This window comes from Sorex araneus, chromosome 1 (assembly GCF_027595985.1).
Source record: "Sorex araneus isolate mSorAra2 chromosome 1, mSorAra2.pri, whole genome shotgun sequence".
Taxonomy (NCBI): domain Eukaryota; kingdom Metazoa; phylum Chordata; class Mammalia; order Eulipotyphla; family Soricidae; genus Sorex; species Sorex araneus.
In genome coordinates, this window is record NC_073302.1 from 8,596,398 (window position 1) to 8,624,179 (window position 27,782).

Here is a 27,782-nt window from a genome sequence, read left to right on the forward strand (position 1 = left end):
GCTTCCGTCACCTGACTAAAGCAGTTGACCCCCTTCCAGGTGGCCCCTGAGCTTTAAAACTGAGCGCATGGCCACACCTCCCTCCTAGGGGTGTCGTGGGCGGGAGGCTTGCGGGGGGCGCAGGAAGACCTTGGCCACACCCACAGCCGTCTGCCTCCCTCCATGACCCTGAAGCCCCCGACAGCTGTTAGCTGGATGGCGCTGACTTTGTGCTTCCAGAACTTTCCCCGTGCTGAGGGAAGAGATGCAGCCAGAGGGACACGTGCCTGTCCCAGTTCTGCCAGAGACCCTGGGGGGGGGGGAGGGGCTGGGAGTGGCCCCTCTGGCCTCTGGCACCGTTTCGGGCTCCTTCCCCTCGCCAGGCCTTGGCCGGTTCCCCGGCAGGTGTGGCAGGAACGTGGCAACTCTGGAGCCGGGGGCCCGTGTGCTCAAGGCAGTGTGGCCCCTGCCGGCCAGGCGCTCCCTGTCAGCCCCGGCACCCATGGGAGCCCTCGGGGCCCCGCCTGGCCAGGGCTGGGGTAGCCCCCATCCCTCTCCATAGAGCTCGGCGTGGAGCGTGTGGAGATCTGGGCCCAGAGCTGGTGCAGACCTTAAGGCGCTCCCCTTGCACGCAGCCACGGCCGCCACGCTGGTTGGAACCCCGGCCCCGCGCATGGTCCCCCGAGCACTGCCAGCTGTGCAGCCCCTGAGCTCAGGGCCAGGTAGGGCCCCCACATAAAGGAAAAGGAAGTGATCGCAGTGAGCTGGGGTTGCCACAGGAAGACCCCCGCTCCAAGCCTAGCCTGGAGGGCTGTGCTGCTGGGGAAAGGGGCCCCCCCGCCCCCGCCCCGGGACCCCACGGGGCGCGGACAAGTCTCACCCGAGAGCCCCCGAGCAGCGTGTGAGAGCGCGGCCCGTCAGCCCCACCCACGGCGCGTCAGACGGGCACGGAGAGCCGGGCGGGCGGGCAGGGCCTCGTAAGCCCCTTCAGGCTGTGCTTTACGGGGCATCGGAGAGCCCTTGGAGGTGTAAACAGGGGGAAGACCTGTCAGGCCCCCCTTTCTGGGCCGTTCCAGACACAGCCCTCCCGTCTAACACGCCTGGGAACCGCTGCGCCGTGTTCATAAAGGGAGCCGAGATTTGTCAAGATCAAGGTCGCTCCCGAGTAAATCACCCGCCACGGCCAGAGCTGTAAAACCACGGCGCAGCCCGGGGCCCCTGCCGGGGGCCCAGCACCTCTCTCCGCGGCGTCTTCCTCTCCTGCGAGCCCGTGCTCGCCCCGTGCCGGTGCGAGGGTCGGCAGGAAGGCCCTGTGCTCCCAAGGGTCACCAGAGGAAGTGGGGCCCCCCCTCACCTCTTGGCGGGTTCTCTTCCCACCGGAGCGGTTTTCAGGGCACGTGCCGAGCTCACGGCACGGCCCCTCACCCCCCTCCGCCCAACAAGCCTTCTGGAAGATGTGAAGGTTCCCCAAGCAGGTGGCACAGCGCCGGGCCCCAAACTCCACAGACAGCCCCCAGGTGCCACCGCAGAGCAGGAGGTGACCCTCCAGGGTCCGGGTTTTCACACCGAGTAGCAGAATTCACTTCTGTGTTGGTTTTTTGTTTGTTTGTTTGTTTCGGGGGGGAGGGGGCCCACCCAGGCGACTCAGGGTGTACTCCGGGCTCTGGGCTCACTCCTGGAGGGATTGGGGGGGGGGGCGTATGGGATTGAACCCAGGTCAGCCACGGGCAAGGCAAGTGCCCTATCTTGTTCTGTCGCTTCGGCCCAGGATTCACTTTTTATTTATTTATTTATTTATTTATTTATTTATTTTTGAATTTATTTATTGAATCACTGTGAGGAAAGTTACAAAGCTTTCATATTTGAGTCTCAGTTGTACAATGATCAAACACCCGTGCCTTCACTAGCGCACATTTTCTACCACCAAAAACCCCAGTGTACCTCTCCCCATCCCGCCCCTACCCCTGCCTGTGTGGCAGATAATTTCTACATTTCTCTCTCTCTCTGCTTTGATCGCATTCAATATTTCAACTCCAGTCCCACCATTATTATTTGGAATTTTCCCCCAACACTCAGGCCTGCCAAAAAGGCAACATTAGACAAATTGTTTTCTACTGCTGCTTATGAATAGCATATGATGTCATGCGACCGCTCTCGCGGCTGTGCGATCTTGGAATTCTAAAATTTTAATAATTAGGTCTGGTGGGGCGGGAGCAGTAGCACAGCAGGTAGGGCGTTTGCCTTGCATGCAGCCGACCCACGTTGAATTCCCAGCATCCCATAGGGTCCCCTGAGCACCGCCAGGAGTCATTCCCGAGTGCAGAGCCAGGAGTAACCCCTGAGCATTGCTGGGTGTGACCCAAAAAGATAAAACAATAATAAGATAATTAGATTTGGAGAGATTTCTACCAAGAGCTGCTCGGTTCCAAGATTTGTTTGTGTGTCTCTGGGATCAGGGCCCTTAAGGAGCTTAATATGTAGCCGAGGGGCCACTCGTGGGCAGCATCTCAGGGTCCCATTGGGGCGGGGGAGAAGGACTGGCTCCTCCCCTATCCCATGAGGCACGTGTTGTCACTGCCGGCCCGTACCTGGATTTTCCAGTGACTTCTGGAAGATGGTGGCCTCCGGGATCCCCGGGGAACATGTGGAGGGCCGGCACCTGTTCCCATCTGGGGTGGCCCGGCGAAGGTGGGCTAGTGCAGCGTCCGGAGGCATTTCTGCCGAGAGCCACTCGGTTCCAAGATTCCTTTGTGTGTCTCTGCCAGGATTCACGCTTTAACAGACAGGAAAAGTCCCGCTTTCCTTCCCTTTGCGTCTCCTCTTGGAGTTTCTGTCAAGTGAGTTGGCGCCATTGTAACCGGTCTCAATTTTCCTCTGTCTCTCCCCCCCTCCCACCTCCCCCGGCATAGAAAAACTACAGTCCCTGGTTGGGAGGGATGCGGTAGCTGCTGGGTTCCCACGGAGCACTGCGAGGGGGCACCGCCGTCAGATGTGGGCTCCGCTCCTTCACGCCCTGACCCTTCCCCGGCTGTGACTGGGGGCTCAGGCCTGAGTGCAGGCGTGGAGCCGGCGCCACAAACGGTCTCGAAACTCCACGTGAGACTTGTTTCTCCGCGCTGGGTTGCCACGTGCCCGCTTCTACCTGCGAGTCAGGGTGGAAATAAACTCCAGCTGGGCCGTTCAGTGACAGCGAGAAGAGAGGGGGGCCTCTGGGTCCTGGCCCAGGCCTGACCCCGCTTCTGCTCTGGCACCCGGCTCAGAATCTCTCCACCAACAAGGAGAATGTTTGCCAACGGGGAAACCAAGGCCCAGGACGGCGAAAGCGCTTGCCTTCTTCCCAGTGGCCATGTCAGTCCCCATTACGGCCCTTCCCCCCCCCCCCCGCCCAAACCTGTGACGCGTTTTCCTCCATGACTCGTGCAGGCGGTTGTCCCTCCTGAAGTCGCCTCAGGAAAGGCAGCCTCGCGTCTGGGACGCTCCTCCTCCGTAAAACGCTCCGAGTCCGCTCGTCAGGGGTCCTGGCGTTTGCCAGCCTCTGCCCAAGTTCAGATCCCCCTGCCTGACTCAGAGTGGCGAGGGCCAACCGATGCTGTGCCACGGAAACCAGGGAGATGGTACAGAGGTCAGGCGCTCGGGCCCGAGAATGATCGGGAAGGACGCCCCGGGCCTCCAAGGGCACTGTGCTCGAGACCCTGGAAATAAAATGTAAACGCCACCCAGCGTCACTCGAAGAGTGAATATAGGAGCCAGAGGTGGAGTCCAGAGGGCTGAGACTCCCGGCGCTGGCATCAGGTCCCCAAGGAGAAGGCTCTGGGGCGGGGACAGCCTGGCCTCCTGGAAATGTTCATCCCGTAGCACCCACGGGCGAGGCTGGAGCACCCAGACCCTTCAGAGGGGGAATTCGGGATTCTCCTCCGCTCCTGCCCTGTGGAAGGTTCTGGAATTAGCGTCATGGGTTTCCCCTGGGTGTGCTCTCGTCTTCCCAGTGACAGCATCTGCTTTGAAAACAAGCGTGATTCTTCCACGCCGCTTGTCCGAGCATTGGAATCCGTCCACGTGAGAGGTTTCAAGCTCTCGTCGTGGTTGGGGTAACCAAAGGGGACCGGGCGCTCTGGCTGACTTCCGCATCTTCTGCACGTAGTACACATCTAGTTTAATTTGCGGTGACTGAAATGTTCTTTTGTTTGTTTCTTTGGGGCCACACCTGCGAGTGCTCAGGGCTAAACTCCTGGCTCCGTGCTCAGGAATCACTCCGGGTGGTGCTGGGGGTCCACGTGGGCCACATACCAGGCAAGCCCCCTACGCACTGTGCTCTCTCTTCGGCCCCTGAGATGTTCTTGTGAGGTGTGATTACCCTGGTGACAAGTCTGACGCTCACGGGGTAATTCAGGGGGGAGGAGTCCCAGCAGGAGGTGGCAGCTCTCACGGGTGCTTTTGTTTCTCGGTGTTGCCCATCTTCCTGCAGCTTCATCTGACTCCAGAGAAGACAGGACGGGGGCTGGAGCGATAGCACAGTGGGTAGGGCGTTTGCCTCGCACGCGACCGACCCGGGTTCAAAGCCCAGCATCCCATATGGTCCCCTGAGCACCGCCAGGAGTGATTCCTGAGTGCAGAGCCAGGAGTAACCCCTGAGCATCGCTGGGTGTGACCCAAAAAGCAAAAAATAAATAAATAAATAAATAACAGAGAAGACAGGACGTTTCTAAATTGCGCGTGAACTCCTCCTGTCCCCGTCAGGTCCGGATCAGGCTCAGCCTTCGGGGGGGGGGGGGGTCCTGTGGCAGAGCGGAAGGAACTCTGGGGGCTCTGGAGTTAACCTGGACCAGAGACCGATTCCACCGCTCACTTCCAGCTCCTCTATTTCTGGGAAAATCAGATTATGGTTATCAGGGGCACGGAGCGTCACGACATCCCACCGAACTGCTCTGGCCAAACTGTGACTGTCCTTTGAAGAGAGGCCTATTGAAGGAAAATCCTCCGTAATCACTGGTCTCCGAGTGAGGGTCTCCCCCAGGCAGGCCACTTGCCTCATTTATTTCTAACCAGTGCCCCCTCTGAGGGGAGTGGCATCCCACTGTGCCTATGGAGGCGGCATCCAAGAAGCCCTCTGAGCCCCGGACACCTCATTTGTGAACTGGGTAGATGCCCCCCCCCCCCGGGTCCCTGGAGCCTGCACCAAGAGTAGGTCAGAAAATTGATGCCTGGCCGTGGTAGGTGCCACGTACATGGAAGTGATTATCCAGTGCTCTGTGTGTGCCGTCGGAACGGGCGCATTTCCTGTCCCAACAAGCCAAGGGGGCGCCTCAGGCTGACCCTGCCCACGGTCCTAGCCTCCTTTGGTATTTTTTTTTTCAGCGAGTGAAGTTTCTAGACTGATCTTAGAGTCGGGGCCCTTTTAATGGAACCCAGCCACATGGAAGGATGGGGGTGGGACAGCGGGGGTGGGGTGGGGGCAGGGTGGGGGAGGGGCACGCGTTCTTCTTTTCCTAAACTCCTTGGCCCAGTGGTCAGGCCCGTGGCGGGAGCTCAGAGAGCCCCGGCATGATTGAAGAGCCGTGCCCTTGGCCTGGTCGGACCCCACTTGGAATCCGGGCACATGTGGCTTTGTTTAACGCTGTGCTCGGGCCCGTCCGAGTCTGTGACCATCGGGCATTTGTTGTTGATAGGCGAGGTCACCACAGCAAGGGGTGTGTGTCAACCAAATTAAACTGCCTCTTAATGACCTACAGTAATTGATTCGGAAGGGCCCACAAGCGGGCCGGCCGCTGCAAAGAGGAAGAGGCAGAAACCAGACGTTTTCCGCAGGAATTTCTGCACGTTGCTGGTTTGTTTATTTGTGCTTTGCTTTTGTTTGGGGGACGTGTGAGGGAGCCGTGGACTTGGGAGGCAGGCCCGGAGCCTGAGCTGGAACCACGGCGTTGTCTTCAGCCTCTGTGATTTGGGCAAGTGTGACTCTGTGTGTGTGTGTGTGTCGCGCGCGCATGCGTGCCTGCCTTCAGATCTGCAGAATGGGACACCTACTGTAAAGTGATAAAAACAATATGGCTGTGGCTCTGTGTCCCTTAGTAGACCCTCACTCAGGGATAGATGTTAATAAAATATTTCCCAAGAAAACAGCTTAGGGAACAATTTTGTACCAAGCGGTCAACCTCCAGTGTGGTGATCAAACACTTTTTTCGCCCCTAGAAAGCTGATCTCTCTTAAACTGTTCTCAGCCCCAAACTTAAACATCCATAGAGAAAAATGCGACTACAATTGGAATCTATAAGCCTCTCTTCACATATTGTTTGAATCTCAGCTGATTTCACAGTGAATTTCAAGTTGAATATTTAAGATATATACCACTTAGCCTACAAAAGGAGTGGGTTGTTATTGCTGTTTGGTTGTTGTTTTTTTTTTTCCCTTTGCCCAACGGGCTCAGACATGAGCAGCCTAAGCAGGGTTCTCTGCAGGTAAGATTGAAGCCACTGAATTATTTTGGAAACAGAGGCATCAGCCCAGGGGTTTTCCTTCCTGTGGCCATCATGGGTGCAGAAGTTTAGTTTCTGTGGGTGGAAGTATCCTGTGTCCCGTGCTGTGGCTTATGTGTCCTGCCTCGATCCCTTTTCTCCGTAAGCCCAGATATGTGACAAAGCGAAGCCCTCAGGCCGGGGTGCTTCCATCCTGCTTCTTCAGCGAAAAGAAGCAGGAGCCAGTTGTTCAGCAAAGACCCAGTGGTTTAAAAATGAATTCACATCCTGCTTCTCACGGAAAACATTTTGTACTGTCCGAATGGGTTAAATTATGAAGCTTGATAAGTACATATGCACATTACCCATCCTTAGCTTTAGAAAGAGGGAAAAAAAAAAAAGGAAGGAAAAGATAGCTATGATTTTGGAAGGCATCCCAATTTTTAAAAATAAGAGAATTTGGACATTTTGGCATATGGGGTTTTTTAAATGAAATTTCATGGAACTGAAAACAGTCAATTTTAGGTTTCCAAAAATTGTTTTGATTTTCATTGGTATAAATGTGCTGCACATGGTTTTAGGGAAGTTTCGAGATATGCATTTGGGACTTGGGGGGGCAGGGGGAGAGGGGAGACTGATTTTTTCCCCCACCCTTGGGTGTTGTTTTTTTTTTTTTTGAGACTTGTGATTTATTTTTAAAAGGTGATTTCCCCCCCCCCAACACTCCCTAACTCAAAGTACAACCCCCCCCCACAGAGTTCCATTTCTAGGCCAGATTCTGGCAGTGACACCAGTGAGCCTCAGCAAACCGCCGGGCCTGCAGCCTCTCCTGGCCAGCCTTCGACCCGGACAGGGCGGCCCGTCCAGGCCTGCGGCAGCAGCTGCTGGCAACACGCACCGGGCGCGTCACCTGTGTAGGGTCAAGCTGATTGCACATCAAGGTCCGAGCCGAGTCGGAAGAGAAGCGAGATGCCCAGGAGGGGGCCCCCCCGGCCACCTGCTGTGTGAGGATCAAAGGGTGGCGAGGTCCAAGGGCACTGCTCCCTTAACCATATCTGTCTGTGCAATAACCATTTCAGATTGTAAATCTCGGCGATTTCATTAAGTCGTCCTGGCTGCTACTGGGGCATTGAAATAATAAAATTTTATATCTGTCGCCTTTCCTGCCTCCGGCAGCCAGGCTGGGCCCTCCTCTGCAAAGTGGGGCGTCTTTATGGAAGCCCTTCCTGCAATGATCAGAGCAGCCTTAATGAAGCGTCGAGTTGGGAAGTTGGGGTTCACTGGACTCATCCTTTTAGGGTAATTTATTTTTACATACACTCTCTCTCTCTCTCTCTCTCTCTCTCTCTCTCTTTTTGCTTTTTGGGTCACACCTGGCAATGCTCAGAGGTTACTCCTGGCTCTGCACTCAGGAGTCACCCCTGGCGGTGCTCAGGGGACCATATGGGATGCTGGGAATCGAACCCGGGTCGGCCGCGTGCAAGGCAAATGCCCTACCCGCTGTGCTATCGCTCCAGCCCCTGGACTCATCCTTTTAGGGTAATTTTTTTTTTACACACTCTCTCTCTTTTTTCTTTTTTTTTTTTTTGCTTTTTGCTTTTTGGGTCACACCCAGCGATGCACAGGGGTGACTCCTGGCTCTGCACTCAGGAATCACTACTGGCGGTGCTCGGGGGACCCTTGGGGATGCTGCTGGGAATCGAACCTAGGTCGGCCGAGTGCAAGGCAAACGCCCTCCCCGCTGTGCTATGGCTCCAGCCCCTTTTTTTACACACTCTTGAAGAGAAAGAAATCACCGCGGGGCTGGAGAGAGAGTACAGTGAGGAGGGCACTTGCCTTGCACATGACCGGCCCGGGTTTGATCCCCGGCATCCCATGTAGTTCCCGCCTGCATCACCCGGAATGATTTCTGAGCACAGAGCCAGGAGTATCCCCTGAGCATCGCTGGGTGTGTTCGCCCCGCCCCCCCCCCCACACACACACACAAAATCACAGCGCTTTGGGGATAGGTATCACACGTCTCCTGTGAGAAGCCGGTCACCACGAAATTCTCTGTTGCTCAATAGGTGACCGCCTCCTCTCGCACCCCGGAAGCAGCCAGGCTCCTGGGCCGACGCTCACCCATGCGGGAACCCCACGTTTCGACAGCCCTGGACCCCCCTCCCCGACTCGCACAGATATTACTCCCCACTTGGCAGCCTCCGGGGAGTTTTTAAAGACATGTCTCAGGAATATGATTTCCCAAATATTTTTCCTCGATCTTAAAGTTGTTATGGGCCTTTCGGGTTCCCGGGCAAGACAAATCACAGCTAAGGGCCGCCCCTTTACTGCCCATCTGGTTAAGGCCCCCTGTAGTTTGTTTGAAAAGTTAAGAGATTTTCACAGTGAAGGTGCCATTTCTGAAATTTAAAGTGTTCCTTTTCACCGGGAGATAAGTTCACCCTGATTAAGTCTGTAATTCTCACTAAGCCATGTTTATGGGGGCCATAAACAATGTTGCAGTGTGCTTGTTAAATTGGGTTTCCAACCTCTCCACTCTTTAAAAATTGACATTTCAAATAAAAGGCAGGTGGAGATGGGAGTCTAGTTTGCGTGCTAGTGATGAATGAATGATGGCCGGTGGCAGCTGTGGGGGAGAAGGAGGCCCTGTTTTATGGGAGGGTGACCCCCCACCCCAGATCATTTTGGGACAGGGGAACCGGCCCCCGTGAACGTCTGAGATCCAAGTGCCATCATTCCAAATTGGATCTCGCTCCTTCTGAAATACTGCCAGGCCAGTCCCGGGCTGGATCACACGTTCACAAGCTGCCGTTCCAGCTGCGGCGGCTCTGCCTCTCACAGATGACGGGGTTTCGGCCCAGAGAGGCTCAGCGACTTCTCCGAGTCGTCCAGCTGATAACGAGCAGGACCAGAATTCAGACCCACTTATGTCAGCATGTGAAGTGTTTCACTGGGCAGAAAAAAAAAAATGTCACCAGTCACTGGTACTAGTGTCTTCCCTGGCCGGTTCTCAAATGTATGTGGCCAGCTGGCCCTTTTTTTAAAGAGGAAGAGACACAGAGACACACACACACACACACACACACACACGCACGCACCTAGAAACCTACCTTTCTCTGGGGAACAGTCTGAAAGCACCCCACAGTTGTATCTCAAGGCTGCTCCTGCGCCCCTGGGTAGTTCCAGTGCCCCTCGGGGATGGTATGGCCACTTCGGGAAAGGCCAGTCTTCCTGCTGTCACACAGCTATCTCTGCCAGTCCATCGCCGGGGGCCGCTTTTGGTGCCCACTGAGCCAGGAGGGCACAAGGGGTTGCCTGAAGAGGTGAGGGAGCGGGGTCCAACCTCGCACGGAGGCAGGCCCTAGGCTGAGCTTCGTCCCTCAGTGCTCCCGTTCTCTGTCTTGCAAAATGGGACTAATGAGGTCTAATTCTGGGACATTGCTTTGCGTGAAGAAAACGCAGTGTTTTGTTTAGTTTTTTACATGTAGCCCTTGAAAACCCAATAATGCTTTATAGGCACAGGGGTACTGTGGGGTTTCTAAGCACATGGGACCCTCAAGGACTTGAAGGGAGATGCAGGGGGGGGGCTTCCCTTCCTGGACTAATGAAGGGAAGTGTGAGCCGGTGAGAAGCATCTCTGTGCAGTTGGCATGAGGGCACCAGCCCGCCCCCTGGCAGAGCCAGCTTGTAACCCTTCCCCTCCGGACTTCGTTTCCCTTTCTCGGCCCCTCCCCACCCGTGAAGGGACTGAGGGCGGGGACACCCCCAGACTGGAGGGTAGGAAAGCTGGTGGAACTGAGTTCGGGGGGCAATGGGGGGATGGGGATGGTGCCAACTCCTGAGGCTGATGCCAACCCCGTTGCCTTGCAGTGGACACTGCCCGCACTTCTGTGCCTCTGTTCGTACCCCAGTTGTCTGGGTCTGCACCCCCCCGACTCAGCCCAGAGCCCCTTGTGCTCAGAGATGGTGTTTTCGCCACCTCCCTGCCCTCTACTTGGCATCCGGTGGGCCCAGTCATGTGACGGGCACACGGCAGCTGGGCAGCACGCGGGAGGGAGCCCACTGGGTGGAGATCCTGGACTCGTTAGTGAGAGCCCCCACTTATTACCTTGGGGAGGCCCGGGCCTGGCCTGACCCGGGAGGCGCTCACCCCGCTTCCCTCCCCTGCCAGGCTTCTGTTTCTGCTTAAAGCGGGCTGGGAAATTCCAGCCGTGCGCTCGGGGCTCCTCTGAACTGTCAGGCGCAGATTTTTTAATTTTGTGGAGCAGGAAGGGGCCCCATCAATGACTTCTCACTCCCGGAGGAAAACCAGGACGTTTATCAACTGCCTGGCAGCTCCGTGACCTTCGGGGCCAAGGGACGGGAAGGAAAATGTCACTCTTCCCTCCGTGCAGACCTGAGGGTCCGGGAGGGAGGGAAAGAATCCGGAATCCCTCGATACTCGCCTCTCGGCCTCCCTTCCTTCCCCGTTTCCCCCTCGTCTCTCTCCCTTCTCCTCCTCCTCAGAGGCCACGGCACCACGCGGCTCTTTGTTACATGCTCATATGTATGCGCATGCATCTGGGCACCGCTCATCCCCCCCGGTCCTTGCTCTGACGAGCGCCCGTGGTGAGGACCTGAGCCGAGGACCTCGCCTCGGCAGCCTTTATTTCTCCACCTCGCAAATGGGCCCATGTTCCATGGGAACCCCCAGCCCCTGGCACTTAGAGCGGCCTCTGAGGGCCCGGGAAGCCGAGTGAAGGGTGGGAACCTTCCGGCACGTGCTGTACAAACATCTGTTAAAATGCAGCTGCTTGAGGTGTTTGCAGACGCCAGGGGCCAGCGCATGGCCTCGGTGTTCAACCGGGTTCAAGGCCCACTCACAGACGGGGGACACGTCCCTTGACCTCGCTGACCTGCAGTCTCCTTGTCTGTCCACCGGGCTCTTGTGGGCGTCAAGAAAAACGCTGTTGGGGTGGGCACAGGGCCGGCCACCAGCGCGGGACTTGTCGCAGACAAGCGTGTCACAGACCAGGGCTCCCGTCGGCCTCCGAGGGGCTGCACGGCCCCTGAGGGGGCATTTCAGATCAGGTTGGCGTGAGACGGCTACTGAGATGTTTCAGTTTTTCATTATCTCCCTTTCAAAGTTGGATTGGAGCGATAGCACAGCGGGTAGGGCGTTTGCCTTGCACGAGGCTGACCCAGGTTCGATTCCTCCTCCCCTCTCGGAGAGCCCGGCCAGCTACCGGAGTATCCCGCCCGCATGGCAGAGCCTGGCAAGCTCCCCGTGGCGTATTCGATATGCCAAAAACAGTAACAGGTCTCACAATGGAGACGTTACTGGTGCCCGCTCGAGCAAATCGATGAACAACGGGTCGACAGTGCTACAGTGCTACCTTTCAAAGTTAAAACGGAAAAAAAAAATTGAAGCGAAAACAGGCTAGAGAGTCAGGACCCGAGTTTTCAATCCCTGGCACCCCAAATGGTTCCTCTGAGCCCCGTGCGAAGTCAGGAGCCGGCCCTGAGCACTGCTGGGTGTAGCACACACACATCCACCACACGTGTGTATCAGCATGTAGCTGAATCCCGTCCTGACGCCTCTCGGTGGCGTCTCTCTCTGTATCGCTAGAGTCAGTGCTCTGCCACTTCGCTCTGTGGACGTGGGCACTGCCCCACGCTGATCACCTCTCGGAAACTGTCCCCAGGACTCCACGTGTGCATGTGGGCCAGGGGTGAGGACACAGTCCGCCCTGCCGCTGGACCGTCCTCCCTCCGCCCCGCGTTTCTCCTCTGCCGTGGGCCTGGGCCCGCCCTGGGCCGAGCCTGGAGCTGGGCCTGTCCAGCCCGGAATGATAAGGGAAGCGGCAGCACATCTGGACAAAGAACTCGCTAGTGGCTGTGGTCGCAGGGATGACGCCGAGGGCGGGGGGCCGAGGAAGCCCCTCAGAGAGCCACTGCCGAAGGCAGAGCCTGTGCGGAATGTTCTGGAACCGCACCAACTCACTCGCATGCATGCGTGCATGGACAGTTGGCCTGCTTGTCCTCTCGACGGCTCCGTGAGGAGGCTGCCGACGTGCCCCCCTCAGGGAGGTGAAGCCGTGGAGGGTCGGGGAGCCCAGTGGGGTGGCCGCTCGCACGCCCTGCTCCCCTCTGCCTGGCTGGCCCCCCACACACCCCGAATTTTCCTTCCCCTCCCCTGGCCCGAAAGACAGAGTCTGGCTGCGACAGAGCAGAACAGGGCAGACACTGGTGGTTGACAGTATGGATGGGAAGGAGCCATTTTTGTGTCTTTCTCTGTGTGAAAGATGCCGTTGGAGAGCCGGTGTGCATGTCAGTGGTTGTGTGTGTGTGTGTGCGTGAGTGTGCGTGTGCGAGGCCTATGGCGGCTGGTGGGGGAGGGTCCACAGAGGAGCTTTGGCATATGCTGTAACTAAAAAGAGAGGGAATGTGTTGGTGGGACGAGCTACCGGAGAGCTGTGTGGGGGCGCGGCGGTACGAGTGAGTGTTTTAATTGGGTAGGGTTTGGGGAGGACTATTTTGACATCTGCTCGTGTCTTTGCTGATTTTTCCTTCACTTCGAGTAGGAAACACAAGCTGTGGATGAAATGGCTTTAAAATAATTGGAAGTAAAGATATCTTCTCTCAAAAGCCGCGCCGGAGAGGGACACTTTTGAAGAAGTGGAAAAGTAAATTCCACTTCGAGGAATCCGTGCCGCAGCGCGGGGCTCCTCTCTCTCTGCCTCCGGATCTCGCCGCCGGCTCGGAGAGAAGTATTTCTCACACCCTGGAAAGAGCAGCCCCTCTCCCCCCCACCTCCCGACGCCCCCCCACCCTGAAAAAAAAGGTGGGGGCTTGGCTGCGTTGGTTTCCGTGTAGTGAAACATTTTGTAGCAATTAGGACCGCTCTTTACCCAGGCTTTTTAATGAAGGGGAATGTCGCTTAGATCCTAATCAATGAGAAAACCTGGAGCAGGAGAAAAGGATTTCGATTGTTTTTCTGAGGAGGGGATTGGGTGGGAAGGATGCCCGGGCGAGGGTCGCTGAGCACTTCTCCTCTCGCCTTTTCTGTCTGCCACGCTGCCACGGGGGGCGGGTGTGGAGGGTGTGGTCCATACAAGCGTGTTGCAGTGGGGGGGCGCCACGCCAACCAGTTGCAGCCCACGAGGTCTGCAGAAGGAGCCTGTTGGCTTCCTGGGGTCACCCTTGGGGCCCCCCAGCTGGTGTCTCAGGGCATTCCTTGGGCCTCCCTGAACTGCCTTTCCTCCTCCCGGGAGAACATGTCCCTCAGGGTGATGTGTGCTGTGACAAACAGCTTCGTTGGCCCCCAACCCCAGTTAGGTGTTTTTTTTTTCTTTTTGGGTCACACCCGGCGATGCACAGGGGTCACTCCTGGCTCTGTACTCAGGAATTACTCCTGGCGGTGCTCAGAGGACCATATGGGATGCTGGGATTTGAACCCAGGTCGGCCGCGTGCAAGGCAAACGCCCTACCTGCTGTGCTATCGCTCCAGCCCCCCAGTTAGGTTTTTTGTCCATTAGGGGCTTTGGTTGGGTTTCTTTGGGGGGGGCAGGGAGCTCAGACCATACCTGGCAGTGCTCAGGGCTCAGTCCTGGCTGTGCTCAGGCACCACGCCAGGTGATATTTGGGGGGTCATCCTGGGCCAGCCCTGGGCACGGCAAGTGCCTTTTCCCCCATACACTCTCTCAGCTGCCCCGGTTAAGGGGGCTGTTCCTCAGCCTGCCTTCGCCCCCCCACCCCCCGGTCTCCCAAGCCTTGTGGAGACCCCGCTGGCGCCCGGTCTTCCCTTGGAAACGCCGGGGCCCGCGCAGCCCTGGAACCACCCGGCCCCTCTGGGGCGGCGAGTTGTCCTGGAAGAGGAAACTGTGCAGCCAGGCTCCTGGCCGGGGCCTGTTCTGGGGGCCTGCTGGTCACTAAGGGGACCCTGGCAGGCCTCGGAGGAGAAAGAGCCAGGTCCCCCCCTCCCCGCCCCTTCTTCAGCCTGCTGCCATTGTCGCGAAAGTAAACACTCCACACAGCTTGAGCAGCGAGCCCTCCACCAGGAGTGGGGAGAAATCAAAGGCCTGTTTCAGCCCAGCGTGGAGAGCCGGGGGCTGCTCCGTGCCTGCGCCCCCTGAGAACACAGAAGCCACAGCCCGTGTTGCAGTGCAGAAGCAACAGCCAGCGCTCCCGGGGGCCGTGCCCTGCCGTGGCCGTGCCCTGCTGTGGGCCTCGCCCTGCTGTGGCCGTGCCCTGCCGTGGCCGTGCCCTGCTGTGGGCCGTGCCCTGTTGTGGCCGTGCCTTCTCGTGGCCGTGCCCTCCCATGACTGTGCCCTCCCGTGACTGTGCCCTCCCATGACTCTGCCCTCCCGTAGCCGTGCCTTCCTGTGGCCATGCCCTCCTGTGACTGTGCCCTGCTGTGGGCCTCGCCCTGCTGTGGCCGTGCCCTGCCGTGGCCGTGCCCTGCTGTGGGCCGTGCCCTGTTGTGGCTGTGCCTTCCCGTGGCCGTGCCCTCCCGTGACTGTGCCCTCCCATGACTCTGCCCTCCCGTAGCCGTGCCTTCCTGTGGCCATGCCCTCCTGTGACTGTGCCCTCCGTGACTGTGCCCTCCTGTGGCCATGCCCTCCCATGACTGTGCCCTCCTGTGACTGTGCCCTCCCATGACCGTGCCCTCCCGTGGCCATGCCCTCCCGTGACTGTGCCCTCCCGTGACTGTGCCCTCCCATGACCGTGCCCTCCCGTGGTTATGCCCTCCCGTGACTGTGCCCTCCTGTGGCCGTGCCCTCCCGTGGCCGTGGCCTCTGCCCCCCTCTGTTTGAACTGTTTGGAAGGTGGGAAGAGATGAGTGAGTGAGTGTGGGGGCACCACTACCCTCCTCCAGTGCTGAGGTCCCCGGCTAAGTTCCCGAGTCGCTGGCTGCCCCTGAGAGTTGGTGTTGGGGGGCCAGCATCTGTCTGTGTCTGAAGAGAGAACCCAGAGCTAGCAGAGTGGGATGGGGGGGATGCTGCACCCTCTCTAGACGAGTCACCACGGTAGCTTCTGTGTGGCCTGGAGCCCAGCTCTGCTCCACACAGCCGGGCAGGGAGGGGTAAGGGGGGCGCCTCCCAATGGCGCCTCGATGAGGGAGCCCGTGGGCCTCACTTGCCCATCTGTGCCAAGGGAAGGGGGCCCTCGCCAGCTAACCCACCGGAGAGGCGCAAGTGCCCCTGTGACTTGGGGGGCGAGGGGGCCACACCGAGCAGAATGGAGGGGCAGGGGTGGAGGTTGCCTTCAGAACTTCTCCCGGTGTGTGGCTCACAATTTAACTTGGATTTTTGGGCTTTGGGGGAGTTTTTTTTGCTTTTTGGGTCACACCCAGCGGCAGTGCTCAGGGGTTACTCCTGGCTCTGCACTCAGGAATCACTCTGGGTGGAATGGTCGTGTTTTGTGTCATACTAGCCACGCTCCTGTCCACCTTGCAGATGAGGCCTGTTTGTTCCCGTGCGTGTCGGAGGAGAGCGTGCGCCCCTCTGCAGCCCTGGCCCCATAGCTAACGGTCAGGAACGGCTGGAGCTCCGTGGTGCTCCCCCTCCACAAACCACACACACACACACACACACACACACACACACACACACACATGGAGAAGCCACTAGCAAAAGGAGCTGGAGCTTCTGGTCTCCTGTCTCGGTGGGTGGACGGGGCCCCGGTGGCCCTTTTGCAGCCCTCAGAGGCTCCTTCCCAGCTGCGGGGGGCGCCAAGACTTTGGGGCGTCTGGGGACTGCCTGGGTCTGGCTTCCCCAGAGATGGGGGTTCAACACCCGCCGCGCCAAGGAGCACTGAGCAAGCGCCGGTTACTCTGCGGCGGTGGACCTCAGCGAGCCCCCGAAGGGGTCCACACCCCCACTGGGGAGGCAGACGCCGAGTCTCGGCCCCACCCAAGGGTGGCTGAGGACACACAGGCCACCAGCCACGGCGGCAGCTGGTGCTGGGCTGCTCCGCTTCCTGGAGCCTCAGCTTAGAGAACCCTGGGGTGCCAGGGCGGCGGGCGGCATGGGCCTCGTGCAAGTTAGAGGCAAGGACGGGTGTCATGATTGCCAGTGACGGCGGGGAGTTCCCAGGGGCGTGTCCACGGCACTAGCACCCTGAGGTGCCGGCCGCTTCCTCGCCACTGCTGTCAGCAGGGCCCCCCGAGGGCGGGGGCACCCCGACGCCATCATCCCAGTGGCTCTGAATGGCCAACAGTGGCCCCCCCACACTGAGATGTCCAAGGCCCTGGTGTCATGGCGACTCTCAGGGCCAAGAGCGCCCTGTTTGGATAAGGTGCTTGTCCACAAAGAGTGGAATTGAGGGGGCTGGAGTGATAGCACAGCGGGGAGGGCATTTGCCTTGCACGCGCGGACCCGGGTTCGATTCCCAGCATCCCATATGGTCCCCTGAGCACCACCAGGAGTGATTCCTGAGTGCAGAGCCAGGGGTAACCCCTGTGCATTGCCAGGTGTGACCCAAAAAGCAAAAAAAAAAAAAAGAATGGAATTGAGGGGGCTGGAGCGATAGCACAGCGGGGAGGGTGTTTGCCTTGCATGCGCCGACCCGGGTTCGATTCCCAGCATCCCATCTGGTCCCCTGAGCACCGCCAGGAGTAATTCCCAAGTGCAGAGCCAGGAGTAACCCCTGAGCATCACCGTTGTGACCCAAAAAGAAAAAAAAAAAGGAATCGAGATAGCAATCCTGAAGTGCTGGCCAGTGAACGGAGCTTGGCTGGGGGAGACGGGGTTGAGCTGGCAGCTCTGAGCCGGGGGAAAGGCGTCACAGGGGGAACTCGGCAGCACCCCACCCCGGCCAGGACCTCTGCAGGCTGTGGAGAGCCCCTTCCAGTAGGGGCTCGTCTCCCTCCTGTCCCTCTGTCCTTCCTCCCACCCCTAACAGAAACACAAACGTAGGCACGGGTCCCCTGGGCTGCTCTGCTGGGGACCCTGAGCTCTGAGATCCCGTCAGCCAGCGGGGAAGCCAGAGGGAATCTCCTCCCTCCAGCACTGCAGTGACTCTCTCGTGGGCTTTGTTTCACTTGCAGAAGGTCCGAACTATGGCCTTGGACGACGTCGTGATCCTGAACGTGGACACCAACACCCTGGAAACGCCCTTCGATGACCTCCAGAGCCTTCCAAATGACGTGGTAGGTACCTGGCTGGGGAAGGGGGCCGGCAGGGCGGGCACCGGCTCCGGGGTCCTGTCTCCGCTCCCTCTGGAATCTCGGTCCCGGGGGCATGCCTGCTCCTCCAACTCCTGCCCTCGCCACGGACCCCCAAGACGAGGTGTGGCCTGGGGGCCTGGGGTGTGCGCCCTCCTGTGGGGGTCGGGGTCCGGCTTCCCAGAGGGGTCCCCGCAGATGGGTGTGAGCAGGTCGTTTCTTCTGCCCCACCCTCCGACTCAGCCATTGCTCCCGGCCTCCAGCAGGCCACATTCTCCCGCTCCCCCTCACCCCTACATCTCTCTCCTCCGGGCCCAGACAGGCCATGGGGTCGAGTAAGCAGCAGGTGACCACACGGGCTCACATCTGCACAACTTGAGGAGGATTGGGGGGACCTGATGGGAGAGTCGGGGGCCTCCCGGGTACGGGGGATGAAGGTTCAGCCAGGGTGCGCACCTGCTCACCGAGCACTTGGCAGAGCTCTGGAGAGGAGGCGGGGAGAGACCGCGGCAGTGGGGGTGAGGGATGGCAGGGCCACGGTGCCCGGCCAGGCCAGGCCTTTGTGGACACTCATGTCTGCTCAGGGAACACGGTCGGTCGGCGTCAGAGGGCCTCCCCTCCTGGCCGTAAGTTGAGCTCTTCAGAGCTCAGGAATCCGAGGTTCCCAGCCTGGCCCCCACCCTGACAAAGCTCGCCAAAGCCAGCTGGGGCTGGGGCCCGGTGGTCGGGCCTGGTCTGGCTTGTGTGAGGCCCTGGGTTGGAGCCCCCGTTATTCCCACGCACGGAACACAAGAGCCCAGAGTGATAGTGCAGTGGGCGGGAAATTTGCTTTCCATGCAGCTGACCCGGGTTCGATTCCTAGCAACCCCCCATATGGTCCCGACCCACCCCCACCCCCGGGAAGTCCCACCAGGAGTGATCCCTGTGTGCAGAGCCAAGAGGAAGCCCAGAGCAGCGTCCAAAACTCAAACCAAAATAAAACGAAGAGTCGAGGTCAAGGTGGTGTGAGGGTTCGGGGCTCCCTGCCGAGTGCCCGGAAGAGCGAGGCCGGGGCGCGGTGCCAGGGGCCCACGGTCCAGGGCGCTGAGCCGTCAAGCGGAAGCTCGTCTCCACCTTTCCAGGCGCACGTGACAGGGCCAGAGCAGTCGTCTGGCAAGTAAGGTGCTTGCCTCGCACACGGCCCGCCAGGGTTGGGTCCCCAGCGCCCCCATGGCCCCCCTCTCCCCCCTGGCACTGCCAGGAGTGATTCCAGAGCGCACAGCCTGGGCTGAGCCCTGAGCACTGCCAGTTGGAGCCCACACAACATAAACAAAAGAGCACATTTCGGGGGGGAAGGGGCATGTGGACTCCACACGTGTCGTGGGGTCACAGAGCTGTGGTCCCACGGGAGGAGGACTCCCACCCGAGGGACCCACGGTCGGCACCACGTAGGGACGGCTCCTGGGGGCTCCTGGAGGTGGCGTGTCCCAGGCTGCCTCCAGGAAACCAGAGGCTTCCAGCGAGTCGCCCTCCCCTCTGCGTCCCGTGCTGGGAAAAGGGGCCCGAGGCCTGTGACAAGGTTTGCTGGGGCGGTGGATGAGACGGTGGGTGGTGCTGTCCCCATACCTGCCCCTGCCCTTGCACGTGCTCAGAGTTCAGTGCCAGGTACCTGGGTCTGCTCTTAGTAAAACTGTCGGCAGCAACCACAGGTGGGCTGGGGTGGGTGTGGGGGGGGCAGCAGGGGCAGGGGGGCGGGGGGCTGTCCCGAGTCTTCAGCCCACACAGGAAGCCCCTTCCCGCTGCTGCTGGCTGCTGGCCAGGACAGGAACGTTCCACAGCGCTGGGGGCTCTGGACGCGTTCAAACTCCCAAGCTGGTACTGTGGAGAGTCCGTGGTTCTGAGGGTGCCGGGATTTTCCCGGACGTCCCGGATGTGTCCCCTGCAACTGCCCCGATGGCACCGTGCGCGTCCTGAGCTCCGAGGGCCTCGGTGGGGAGACCGTGGCCTGCAAGCCTGTGTTTCTGGGGACCTCGACTGGCAGCGTATCCGCCGATCCCCAGGGCCTCCGAGTCGCCCAGCTGTCAATGAGGCGGCTCGACTGGTCTTCGCATTAAGAGGGTTTTGTATGGGGATGGGGGTGGGGGTGGAGTGAGAGATAGGGCAGCGAGTAACTGGCCTTGCCCTCCGCCAGCCTGCTCTGATCCTCAGCACCGCTCAACGGTCCCCAGCACCACCAGGAGTGATCTCTAAGCACAAGTGTGTCCCCCCAACAAAGAAAGAAGCTCCCGTTACACGTGTCTGAGACCCACGGCTCCATCCCAGCCACCACCGGAGGCAGCTCTTCTCTCCTGCCGCTGGTTCTTCCTTCCAGCCCCGAGTGGGCCCATTTCTTTTTCTTAAAAAGTTTTGTATTTGGGGGGGCTGAAGCGATAGCACAGCGGGTAGGGCGTTTACCTTGCACGCGGCCGACCCGGGTTCAAATCCCAGCATCCCATATGGTCCCCTGAGCACCACCAGGGGTGATTCCTGAGTGCATGAGCCAGGAGTGACCCCTTGTGCATGGCCGGGTGTGACCCAAAAAGCAAAAAAAAAAAAAAAAAAGTTTTGTATTTGGGGGTGTACCGCTGAGGGGCTTCAGCCCAGCTCGGTGCCGCGTAGGGGTCACTCTTGGGTGCATGCAGTGCTGGGGATCAAAGCACTTGCCCCAGTGCTCTGAGCCATCTCCCAGCCCCCAGCGTGGCCTTCCTGAAGCAGACGTTTCCCCTTTGGCCTGTGACTTAAAACTGTTCCATCAGTGAGAGTATCACTAGGGAGAATAAGATGATAAGAACAGCGGGTAGGGCATTTGCCTTGCACACAGCTGACCAGGGTTCGATCCCCGGCATCCCATATGGTCTCCCAGACACCGCCAAGAGTAATTCCTAAGTGCAGAGCCAGGAGGAACCCCTGAGTATCGCTGGGTGTGACACCCCCTCAAAAAAAGATAATAATAAACTAAAGAAAGAAGAAAAGACCCCAAAACTTGAAGAGGAAGAACATGCTTCCATGCTCCTCGTTGCCTGTGGCTTCGCGGTCGGTTCCTCCTACGACTCCGGGACTCAGGCCTGTGTTTACATGCTGGCTCCTTCCCTCGCTCATTGTGAGCTTCGTTACTGACGCTCTCGGAGCAGGTTGGAGTGAGAGTGACATGGACAGTTCAGCGTACATCCTAGGAGCGCCCCAGGTGGTCCTCAGGGATGCTGGGCTCTGGGCAGCAAACGGTGGCCAGTCTCCTTCCTGGCGGCCTCTCCGTGCTCTCCGCCTTGGCCTCCTCTCCCTCCTCCTGCCTTCGGCTGTAGGTGTCTGGAGCTCCCGAGCCTTCTCCCAGGCTTACATGGTGTTTCGTCATCTCAGGCCCTGCGTCGAGAATGTCTTTGGCCCGAGATGTCTTAACCCCTCTATCTCTGGCTCATTTTTCAAGACTTAACTCTAAACAGAAACGGGCCCTGAGAAGCCTTCCCAACCTCTCCGAGCAGATTGGGCCGTATCTTTTCCCTGCTCTCCCAGGCCCTTGTACCGCTTGTATAATTCTCCTTATCACGCAGCCGTATAATTTATTACTCAGTTCTGGCTCTGCCTTTTAATTGTGATTTATTTGCGGGCAGGAATCAAGTTCTGTTCCTCTTTGTTTCCCGGGGATCTCGCCGCCACGGAATAGATAGATGGAAGGATGGAAAGAGACATATGGATTGGGTTATTTTGGGAGATGGCATCCATGCTGGAAGTTTTATCGGAAGGAGCCTTTGTTCTGCTTCTAGTCTCGATGGGAAAATCAGAAACGGATTTAGCCTCCTTCCATTAACCAGTAGAACTTGGGGCACACCTGAAAATGACTTATTTTTCACATGATCGGCCAGCGGGCCATCAGGACTGAATGCCTGAGAAAAAGGCAAGTAGCTTTTTGCCTTGGGGCATCTTCTGGACCCTGAAGCCAGAAGGGGGATCCCCAACAAAGCACGACGCTCTTCTGCGTTGAGGGCTCGGAGATAGATCAGAGTCTTGAGAGAGGAGACGGAGTCGGAGCTGATCTGAGAGATCAGTCGAAACACCCGTCAGACACCCAGGAGGCATGGTTTGGTAAGAGTGCAAATTAGCTCTGCAATAGAGACTATTTCAGTGCTACTTTGAGCAGAAAAGAGGAGCCTTGGGCTGGGGTGATGGCTTCAAGATTGGGACCCCCGCATGGCATGGTCTGCTGAGCACCAGAAAAAGAGGGGGGGGAAGAGAAGGAGGGAGGGAGAGAGAGAGAGAGATAGGGAGGGAGAGAGAGAATGAGAATAAGACATTTATGGAATATCAGAGCTTCAGGTATGCTGGTAATATACTAGGGGGTTGAGTTTGGGTGGTCTTTTTCGGGTATTTGTGGCAGGGAGAGGATAGGGAAGGTGTTGGTTTGGGGACTGTACCCCCCGGTGCTCAGACATTACTCCTGATTTGTGCTCAGGGAACCATGCAGAGCTGGGGATCAAACATGTACCTCTTGCATGTAAAACATGCGAGCTGACTTGCTAAGCAATATCTTTGGCCCTGTAGGGTTTTGTGTGTGTGTGTGTGTTTAGTTTTTTTGGCTTTTGGGGTCACACTCAGCAATGCTCAGGCATTACTCCTGGCTCTGCACTCAGGAACTACTCCTGATGACCATCTGGCATGTCAAGGATCGAATTCAAGTGAACCGTGTGCAGGGCAAGTGTCCAACACGCTAGGCTATCGCTCTGGCCCCATCCTGTAGGTGTTTATCTCGGTGGCAGTATTATGAGCGTGAGTAGGTGCCAGAGAGATAGTACAGGAGCCAGGGGGCTTGCCTTGCGTATGACAAATGCCAGTTGGATCCCCAACAGTGGGTATGGTTCCCCAAGTAGCATAAGAGTCATGCCTGAGCACCTCTGGAGATGACCCCAAAGCCCAAAAAGTAAGCAACAAAAACCTTAACCATTTAGTTGTATATAAATGATATTTGTGTTAAGTTTAATTAAAAAGTTATTAAGTTTTGGGGCTAGAGCAATAGCACAGCGGGTAGGGTGTTTGCCTTGCACGCGGCCAACCCGGGTTCAAATCCCGGCATCCCATGTGGTCCCCTGAGCACCGCCAGGAGTAATTCCCGAGTGTAGAGCCTGGAATAACCCCTGTGCATCGCCGGGTGTGACCCAAAAAGCTAAAAAAAAAAAGTTATTAAGTTTTTTTTTAATTACCATCACCAACCTGATACACAGTTTACTGCTCCTTTAAATAAACTTCAGCCCTCATGAGAAGAAGACAACAAAATCCAACTCTAAACAATTTGTAATATTCATGGTATCAGGCATCCTGTCAAAAAAGTACTAGGCGTTTTGAGAATCAGACAGTAACTCATAACCCAGAGGGAAAAATCTGGTCTATAGCAACAAACTCGAAAATGGCCAGTTTGAGGAATAGAAGATAAAGTGCCTTCCAGTAGGTTTTAGAGAGATTATAAAAATGCACGTGAATTTGAAGAAGACCTGAGCTGCAGAGGGAGAGAAGTGAAAGCAGTGGACATCTGTGGATATGTGAAAGGTAACATCCAGGGGCGGGGAAGGAATAAAATAACGAATGAAAAACGTGTTGGTAACCTTAGGACGGATGGAGACACCCCCGCATCAGAGATCAGTGAACTTTGGAGACACAGCAACAGAAACCATCCCCAGTGAAGCGTAGGCAGGAAGAAGACTCCCCAAAGGTCACTGAGCCCACAGACTCATAACACGAACTCGAGGGGCTCCCAGACGAGCCACGGAAGTCCTGGGAGGCGTGAAGGTGAAGGCATATCTTTTCATGAAATTATCACCTATAACCTCCGAGTCCCAAATAGCAGAGTTCGGGCAACACAGACACATACGAAATCGCATCAAGTCACCTCAGGATGGTTACTCAAAGCTGGTGATCAAAAAAGAAGATATTAGAATCGTAGGCAAATGGCGCATCTTTGGAATGAAACAACAGAAGACTTTCTGAAGGAGCTGCGGAAGCCAGAAAATAATGGGATGACAGTATTCAAGTCGCAAGGCAACGTTTTTGCCAACTAGAGCTCTGCAGCCAATTAAGTATCCTCCAAAGCTGAAAGGCAAAAATTAAGACTGTATAGACAAACAAGTGAGAGAAAGCATTGACAGAAGACCTACAGTGCAAGAAATATTGGGGCTGGAGCGATAGCACAGCGGGTAGGGCATTTGCCTTGCACGCGGCCGACCCGGGTTCAGATCCCAGCATCCCATATGGTCCCCTGAGCACCGCCAGGGGTGATTCCTGAGTGCATGAGCCAGGAGTGACCCCTGTGCATCGCCGGGTGTGACCCAAAAAGCAAAAAAAAAAAAACAAAAAAAAAACAAGAAATACTAAAGGAAGCCCCTCAGACTGAAGAGAAACGACACTCACGGAGTAACGGAGTAAAGAACTCATAAGTAGTAAATAGAAGAGACTGGGAGTAAATAGAAGAGACTTCTTTTCTCTCTTGAGCACCTGTTAAAAGCAGTTGAGAATTTAAAGTGAAACTATCCCCAATACGTGTATTGTTTGATGTACCTAGACATGAAATGCAGGTAAGATGCATCAGAATGAGGGAATGGGGTTTCTTCAACCATGTGTGTTGAACTGGTGTGATGGCTTTTGAAGGTAGACTGTTACATTAGAGGTGTGTATGGCAAACCTTAAAGGAACCGCAAAGGGAGAAGAGATGTGTAGCTAGTAAACCAGTAATGAAAACCCCTAAGATCCGGGAGGGGGGCGGTGAGAGCAGGATAAAGGAACCAGATACAAATGAAACAGAGTTAGCGAGAGGATGGGTTTACTGAACTCTATTAGTTATTACATTTTAAACTGGCAGGGTCTACATATTCCAATTTAAGAAGCTTGTGGAAGCACATCTATTTTTTGAAAAAGCAAGACCCCATCATATGCTGTCTACAAGAATTGGGTTTTGAGGAGTCCCATGGATGAAAGCAAATGGGTGAGAAAGTTCTACCATGCTAACTCTAACCTAAGGACTTGGCGGGCAGAAGAGACCAGTATTTGTTCTAGATGCAGACCGTCGGGACTAGAGTACAGCAGGTCAGGCACCCAGGTTCCACCCCCAGCATGCAGATCAACCCCCCGGGCACTCCCAGGAGTGATCTCTGAGCACAGAGGCAGGAGTAAGTCCTGAGCACTGCTAGACGTCACCAAAATACTCAAAACACAGGGGCCGGAGCAATAATACAGCGGGTCAGGCAATTGCCTGGTTCGATCCCAGCCTCCCAAGTGACCCCCTGAGCACCGCCAGGAATAGTTCCTAAGTGCAGAGCCAGGAGTAACCCCTGAGCATGTCCAGCTGTGGCCCCCAAACAACAACAAAAAAAAAACACATGAAATAAAACTCAGTTTGCAAACGTTTGTACAATAGCTGCATCCATCTGTTGGCCGATGACCGTCCTCCAGGAGCCCCTTGTCCCCGACTCACGCCCTTGAGGCTTGTGCACCTAGCGAGTCACTGCCAAGAACTGACTCAGGGAAGGGACCTCGTGGATAAACGATGGCCGCCACCTTCACCCAGTAGTCTCGGGTCACGTCACAGTGGTGCTGCATGACCGTCACATCTGCCCCGCCAGAGGCGAGGAGGAAGATCGTCTCCCTGGGCTCTGCTTTCCCAGAAACCCCTGCGAGCATGGCAGAAACCTCAGCTACCCCCGAAGGCAGAGACAGGAGCTCAGATGCCTGTTAGGGCCTCTCGAACCTGCCAGGCTCGAAGGACAAGGGAAAGATGAAGGCAGCGGCCCCAGGTGGGGAGGGGAGAGCGAAGGAGACGCAGCAACTGCGTGTAAGCCCCATCTCAGGCGTGGGACTCGGGGAGAGGGAAGGGGACATAGAGGGGGGAAGAGGTGAGCTCTCAGGAACAGGAGGACTGATGTGTCATGGCTGGTGTCTTTGTGGTGACCAAGGTGAGGGGTTTGTGGAATGTAAGATAGCATTAGGCGGGGCTGGAGCGATAGCCCAGTGGGGAGGGCGTTTTCCCCGCACGCGGCTGACCTGGGTTCAAGTCCCAGCATCCCATATGGTCCCCTGAGCCCTGTCAGAAGTAATTCCTGAGTGCAGAGCCAGGAGTAACCCCTGTGCATCGCCGGGTGTGACCCAAAAAGCAAAATAATAATAATAATATAATAATAATAATATAGCATTAGGAGGTCAGGGCCAGAGAGACAGCATGGCAGGGAGGGTGATCACCTTACATGTGGCTCACCTAGGGTTTGATCCCCAGTACCACCTATTTTCCCTGAGTACCACCAAGACTGATCCCTGAGCACTGTCAGTTGTGGCCCCTTTTTCAAAAAAGAAAAATATATTATTAGGAGAAACTGAGTTTGGATGAGGAGCAAGTAGGCATTCTCTATACTGTCTTGGCAACTTGTCTGTAAACTTAAAAATAGTCCAATGGTGCAGCGGGGGGGGGGGAAGGAAGGGGGCCGCCAAAGAGATAGTCCAGAAGTTCAGACATTTGCTTTGCAACTCAATAATGCTCGAGTCCCCGCACCACATATGGTCCCCCAAGTCCCGCCGGGTGGTTCCCCACCCCAAAAATCATAATTTTAAAAGAAGGAAATAGGCAAGTTTTATAAACAACTTTGCGCTTGTAATTTTAACAAATTAAAGGAAGAAATTCCTTGAGTTCCACAATTGCAAAGTGATTCAAGAAGAAAAATAGTATATTTTCATAAATGCAACCTGAATTTAGTTGAGGCGGAGCGGGAACTCTGCACACTGCCGACCCAGGTTAGGTCCCCAGCAGCCCTTCAGGATCCCCAAGGCCACCAAGACTCGCCAGGTGTGGCCCAAACCTCCCCCGACAAAAAAAAAAGTAAGAAAGAATGATGAAAACTTGCCTTTATTCAGTAGTAAGTCAGTACACAAAACTCAAATATATCTCTATACACTAGAAATGAGCAATTGAAAATGAAATTTTTGAAAGTACCATTTAAAATAGCACACACAAAACACAAACTACTTCAGAATAAATTTAACAAAATATGTGCAGGGTTTGATACTAAAACTTATGAAACAGAGAATTCTGAGAAAAACAATTTTAAAGACCTAAGCAAATGGAAAGATATTCCATGTTTTGGATTGGAAGACTCAATATTTTTAAGATGTTAATTTCCCCTAAATTGATCTATAGATTCAACTTAATCCCAACCCAAATTCCAGATGGCTTTAAAAAATTGGTGCACTGATTCTAAACTATACATGAATATGCGAAAGATCTAGAATAGCCAAAACAATGTTGAAAAAGAACGTAATTGTAGGACTTTTATTCCCTTCTTTACTATCATGGTACAGAAAATGTAGATCAACAATATACATAGACATACATTTCAGTAGAATAGAGTGGCTTAAAATTAGCCCCACACATAAGTGGCCAGTTGGTCTTTGATTAGTTTGGGGGGGGGTCGCAGCTGTGCTCAGGGCTTCCTCCTGGCTCTGCGCTTAGGGGACCCTCCTGGTGGGGCTAGGGAATTCAGTGCCTGGAATTAGACTCAAGTTAGCTGATGCAAGGGAAGTGATTTACCCGCTATACATCTCTCTAGCCCTTTGTTGGGTTTTAACAAATACGCAAAAATAATTAGGGATTTTTTCCCCCTTTCGTGAAAGCTACTAGAATAACTGGATGGTCGCACGGGAAAGAAATGGTTGTTATACCTGATGCAAATATTAGTTTCAAATGAATGGTAGACCTATAGACAGAAACAAACACTTAAGAAATCTTTGGGGCAATTTTGGCATCAAATACACTGAACTACTGATCCGCCATAAGAAAAAAAGATGAAATCATGTATTTTGCTACAACATGGATGAAACTACAGGGCGCCGTGTTAAGGGAAATAAGTCATGGAAAGAGAAAGCTCATTCTGGATCATATCTAGAAAAAAATGTAAGTAGTAGACAATGGCCAGTGAAAACAAACCCCAAGACTCTTTCAGAGAACTGATTTGGTCAAAGTGGGAAGCAGAAGAGAGGGTGAAAGTGGGGGTAGGTGAGAAGGGGCATCAGTGGAAGAATATTGGTGGTGGTTGGGATGCAGTAACATTGTCTTCTTCAAGCATAAATATGAATACAGCTGTAAGCTGGAGCAGTAGCACAGCAGGGAGGGCACCTGCCTTGCACATCACTGACCTGGGTTCCATCCCCAGCATCCCATACGTTTCCCT

General features: G+C 55.9%; 1 protein-coding gene across 3 annotated transcripts in view; it reads left to right on the forward strand.

Annotated features, from left to right (window-relative positions):
- Positions 1-27,782, forward strand: part of DENND1A (DENN domain containing 1A) — a 549,524-nt gene that overhangs the window by 372,414 nt on the left and 149,328 nt on the right. For all 3 annotated transcript variants that reach the window (XM_055143062.1, XM_055143108.1, XM_055143161.1), the window contains one exon: positions 17,458-17,559. In XM_055143062.1, coding sequence (XP_054999037.1) covers positions 17,458-17,559 — 102 coding nt within the window. The remainder of the gene's footprint in view (positions 1-17,457; positions 17,560-27,782) is intronic.